At 43.8% G+C, this 5,977-nt stretch overlaps 1 protein-coding gene across 1 annotated transcript in view; it reads left to right on the forward strand.

Moving 5' to 3' along the window:
* The window catches only part of LOC135541327 (poly(rC)-binding protein 4-like), a 181,870-nt gene extending 178,397 nt beyond the window's left edge, over positions 1-3,473 (forward strand). Inside the window, exon 14 of the mRNA XM_064967492.1 lies at positions 1-3,473. This exon is cut by the window's left edge and continues 351 nt beyond it. Coding sequence (XP_064823564.1) covers positions 1-46 — 46 coding nt within the window. The 3' untranslated portion in view covers positions 47-3,473.
* The last annotated feature ends 2,504 nt before the right edge of the window (positions 3,474-5,977 follow it).

Consider the following 5,977-nt stretch of genomic DNA (forward strand, 5'->3'; position numbering starts at 1 on the left):
CGGGATCGGGAAGAAACCGGAGAGACAGAAGTTTGCGCCATACTGATGAGGTCCATCCCGCCATCACTCCATCCTTCTCTCCAGCTCTCACTTCCGTCCCTGAGACAAGAAAGAAAGGGGGAAGAATGGAAGGAAGGTCTGTTTTTTGTTGTTGTTGTTATATTCCTCCATTCTCTTCTCTCTTCTAGTTGTGTAGTACATTCTAGAGACTTTAGCCCTTACCTTCAATACACTAAGAGGAACTTTGGATTAGTTCGTATAGAAAGCTATATTTATGTTGTCAGGCCAAGGAAGCCTATCAAGCCATAGTCTGTATCTCAAATGGAACCCATCTCAAATGGAACCCATCTCAAATGGAACCCATCTCAAATGGAACCCATCTCAAATGGAACCCATCTCAAATGGAACCCATCTCAAATGGAACCCATCTCACCTTTATAGTGCAGTTCAGTTGACCAGAGCTAATGGTGCTCCAGGGTTCTAGGCCCCACCAGGGTTCTGATCAAAAGTAGTGTATTGTATCTGGAAAAGGGTTCTGTTTGAGATGCAGCCATAGACTATTCTATCCTTCACTTTCATCCTCCTGTCACCGTCCTTTCATTCTACTCTACTGCTATTTATTTATTATTGACTTCTACTGAAATATTCCCGCAACAAGTTTATACATTTAAACACTGGTGACTGATGCTCGACTGTATGTTCCTGTATCAGCTTTTATACAATGATGTGTGTTCCTTCCTTTATACAACTCCAAGTTTTTTTTTGTATTTGAAGAACAATGTAAAAAAAAAAAAAAAGTTTTTAAAAATGACTTCAGACCTCTCTCTTAGTGTTATTTTTGTCATGTTTTTTTGTCACATTTTATTAGAAATGTGCTGTTTAATTTATTTTATTTATTATGACGAGTATTACTTTTACAATAAAATGTTAGTTTTTTTAGGAGGAAAATGGCTCCAGGTACTACTACCAAAACTACTAATACTTCCTTCCTTCCTGTCCTGAGTTTTGCCTAAAGAAGGCCTTTCTTCCTGTCTGTCTCCTACTAAAGCTTAAAGTTTTTTTTAGCAACGTTAGGTTTCTGTTGAATAGAGAGAAAGTGTTTTTCTACATCTTGTATGTCAATATAATGAATAATTTAACACGCTACTGCGATTTAAACACCTAAAGCCCTATTGGAATGAGGGATGAGTGATGAGGGATGAGGATGTTTTTCTCACCCCGGCTGTCAAACTAATATGACACTTACTAGCTATTCTTGACTAATTCTGCATGTTAGCTCGGCCACACACACACACACACACACACTGAAACACACACTGAAACACACACACACACACACAGGTTAAAACACACATTGGGCTGGGTCTTTGTGTTGACAGACTCTATAGACCTAAATAACCACAAGCAGTGTGAAAGACAAGCAATACTGAAGTGAAGGAGTGCATCTGCTGTAGCCTACAGACCAATAGAGACAGACAGGACAACATATATACTACTACTACTACCACTGTAATACATTATAACTCTATCTTACTGGGGTGTTATTGCATTAGAGACGTTTTGTGTTGAGTTTTTATAAATATGCCGTAAAATATGAACTCACTTATTTTTATAAAAACACCGAAACAATGTAAGTTGTAGGGTATTTACTGTGTTCACTTACTAGTAAATCGCTCATTCATAGTCTGTCTCAATAGCTGCCTTCTTCCCTTTACTGTGCACTACTTTTCACTGCACTCGCTTGACATATAGTGCACTGTGTTGGCAAGGGTGCCTTTTTCGGGATGCAGACACCCACTGAACGTTGTTGTCAAAACCTCCGTCCACCGTGTGTGTTTTCTGTTCTCTCCTGACGTCTGACGTCGCACTGCGGCCCATTTGCATGAGTTCAATTTGAATTGATGTCTATGCAAAACATCTCTTGATGGTTCAGCAAAATATATTTGTTGTTCTGCGTAGCTCAAAGTATCACTGAGACAATAGTGACTGAGAGGAACGTTTCGGAGAGGATACAGGGGGATTAGCTCGGGACGCAACAATCTGGTAACTCCACCCGTTGGTTTTCTAGAAATCCCGTTTCGGAGAGGATACAGGGGGATTAGCTCGGGACGCAACAATCTGGTAACTCCACCCGTTGGTTTTCTAGAAATCCCGTTTCGGAGAGGATACAGGGGGATTAGCTCGGGACGCAACAATCTGGTAACTCCACCCGTTGGTTTTCTAGAAATCCCGTTTCGGAGAGGATACAGGGGGATTAGCTCGGGACGCAACAATCTGGTAACTCCACCCGTTGGTTTTCTAGAAATCCCGTTTCGGAGAGGATACAGGGGGATTAGCTCGGGACGCAACAATCTGGTAACTCCACCCGTTGGTTTTCTAGAAATCCCGTTTCGGAGAGGATACAGGGGGATTAGCTCGGGACGCAACAATCTGGTAACTCCACCCGTTGGTTTTCTAGAAATCCCGTTTCGGAGAGGATACAGGGGGATTAGCTCGGGACGCAACAATCTGGTAACTCCACCCGTTGGTTTTCTAGAAATCCCGTTTCGGAGAGGATACAGGGGGATTAGCTCGGGACGCAACAATCTGGTAACTCCACCCGTTGGTTTTCTAGAAATCCCGTTTCGGAGAGGATACAGGGGGATTAGCTCGGGACGCAACAATCTGGTAACTCCACCCGTTGGTTTTCTAGAAATCCCGTTTCGGAGAGGATACAGGGGGATTAGCTCGGGACGCAACAATCTGGTAACTCCACCCGTTGGTTTTCTAGAAATCCCGTTTCGGAGAGGATACAGGGGGATTAGCTCGGGACGCAACAATCTGGTAACTCCATCCGTTGGTTTTCTAGAAATCCCGTTTCGGAGAGGATACAGGGGGATTAGCTCGGGACGCAACAATCTGGTAACTCCACCCGTTGGTTTTCTAGAAATCCCGTTTTGAAGATTCCCAGAATCAGGAATCATCAGGAAATCTGCCATCCTCCATCCAGGATTTCTGGAAAACCTGGGAATTTTGGAGAAAGTTACAAGAATTTTGCGACCCTAGGATCAGCAATGCAGCATTTGTTTTGGCTCAGTTTTTTTAACCATAAGGATGACTATATAAAAGCAATGCTCTCATTCCAACTCTTTCTAATGCGGAAGACACATTTCAGTTGAAGGCATTCAGTTGTACAACTGACTAGGTCTCCCCCTTTCCCTTTCCTTTAATACACAATATGCACATGACTATAACCCAATCAAAAGGACACGAAACAATACAATATTGCACTTAAACATGAGCGTTTCTGTTATCGTGGCAGAATAGATATCAACATATTCTATTCATTAGATACCGTCACACTTCTTGCAATGTCTTTTTTTTTTTGCTTAAATCCTCACAGGAAAAGTTCTGTCGTTTGAATCCACGTGAAGTTTTCCTCTGTTGTTTCTTTCTGTACATGCCATTCTAATAAACAAAACAATATGCATCTACTTCGTTCTACCAGTCTCCTTTTTCCTCTCTAAGCATTTTGTATTAAGCCCAGAAACTGTAGCTTAAGTACCTAACACATGAACGAGCACACGTCTATGATGTCTGTTCAATTCAAATGTATTTAAATTGAAAATGACTAGATTCAGTCAGATTGATATCCCACATAGTGTTGTTTTGCTGGTGTCGGAGGTGGAATTGCGTTACGGCTCGTGTTAGAGCTGTCAAATCCACAAGCGTCTCGTTCTGTTATCTTGCCATTGGATGCATTGAAACCACACCCCACGATAATCTGTGAAATCCCATGCAGCCGCAACGCGTTACAAGTTCAAACACTCAGATTAGACTGATGGGCATAAATCCCATCCCCCCCATCCAAAATAACATGAAAACAGGCATTAGCCTCACATCAATGGTTTGACATTTGAGAATCATTATTTCTAACATCAATAGAACCTACACTTTTATTTTGACCTTATAACGCAGTAGGGATGATAAGGAAGTGATTTGTGACAGACGGGAGCAGCTAATCACCGATACGTCAGCTCAGTCACTCCTCCAACATTCACCGATACGTCAGCTCAGTCACTCCTCCAACATTCACAGATAAGTCAGCTCAGTCACACCTCCAACATTCACCGATACGTCAGCTCAGTCACACCTCCAACATCCACCGATACGTCAGCTCAGTCACACCTCCAACATTCACCAATAGATCAGCTCAGTCACACCTCCAACATTCACCAATACGTCAGCTCAGTCACACCTCCAACATTCACAGATAAGTCAGCTCAGTCACACCTCCAACATTCACCGATACGTCAGCTCAGTCACACCTCCAACATTCACCAATAGATCAGCTCAGTCACACCTCCAACATTCACCAATACGTCAGCTCAGTCACACCTCCAACATTCACCAATACGTCAGCTCAGTCACACCTCCAACATTCACCAATAGATCAGCTCAGTCACACCTCCAACATTCACCAATACGTCAGCTCAGTCACACCTCCAACATTCACCAATACGTCAGCTCAGTCACACCTCCAACATTCACCAATAGATCAGCTCAGTCACACCTCCAACATTCACCAATACGTCAGCTCAGTCACACCTCCAACATTCACCAATACGTCAGCTCAGTCACACCTCCAACATCCACCGATACGTCAGCTCAGTCACACCTCCAACATTCACAGATAAGTCAGCTCAGTCACACCTCCAACATCCACCGATACGTCAGCTCATACCACAGTCACACCTCCAACATTCACCGATACGTCAGCTCAGTCACACCTCCAACATTCACCGATAAGTCAGCTCAGTCACACCTCCAACATTCACCGATACGTCAGCTCAGTCACACCTCCAACATTCACTGATACGTCAGCTCATACCACAGTCACACCTCCAACATTCACCGATACGTCAGCTCAGTCACACCTCCAACATCCACCGATACATCAGCTCAGTCACACCTCCAACATTCACCGATAAGTCAGCTCAGTCACACCTCCAACATTCACCAATACATCAGCTCAGTCACACCTCCAACATCCACCGATACGTCAGCTCATACCACAGTCACACCTCCAACATCCACCGATACGTCAGCTCAGTCACACCTCCAACATCCACCGATACGTCAGCTCAGTCAAACCTCCAACATTCACCGATACGTCAGCTCAGTCACACCTCCAACATCCACCGATACGTCAGCTCAGTCACACCTCCAACATTCACCGATACGTCAGCTCATACCACAGTCACACCTCCAACATTCACCGATACGTCAGCTCAGTCACACCTCCAACATTCACTGATAAGTCAGCTCAGTCACACCTCCAACATTCACCGATACGTCAGCTCAGTCACACCTCCAACATTCACCGATACGTCAGCTCATACCACAGTCACACCTCCAACATTCACCGATACGTCAGCTCAGTCACACCTCCAACATCCACCAATACATCAGCTCAGTCACACCTCCAACATTCACCGATACGTCAGCTCAGTCACACCTCCAACATCCACCGATACATCAGCTCAGTCACACCTCCAACATTCACCGATACGTCAGCTCAGTCACACCTCCAACATCGCCAAAACATGCAGATCTGCTAAGTGGATTTCGGCCAACGCTTTGTAACATTGTAACTGATTAAATATACGTTATTTTCTTTATTACAAAAGACATGTTCAACTGGTTGGTAGGCAGGTATTACTTCATTATCCAAGTATTATATACTGTAGGTTTTATATGTACCCCAGCTCTAATAACATCTGTTTAACAGTAGCTCTCCCCACCCCTTCAGTTTTTTTTTTTAACCTTTATTTAACTAGGCAAGTCAGTTAAGAACAAATTATTAATTTCAATGCCTCGGAACAGTGGGCTAACTGCCTGTTCAGGGGCAGAACAACAGATTTGTACCTTGTCAGCTCGGGGGTTTGAACTTGCAACCTTCCGGTTACTAGTCCAACACTCTAAGCACTAGGCTACC

Source organism: Oncorhynchus masou, chromosome 6 (assembly GCF_036934945.1).
Source record: "Oncorhynchus masou masou isolate Uvic2021 chromosome 6, UVic_Omas_1.1, whole genome shotgun sequence".
Classification (NCBI taxonomy): Eukaryota; Metazoa; Chordata; class Actinopteri; order Salmoniformes; family Salmonidae; genus Oncorhynchus; species Oncorhynchus masou.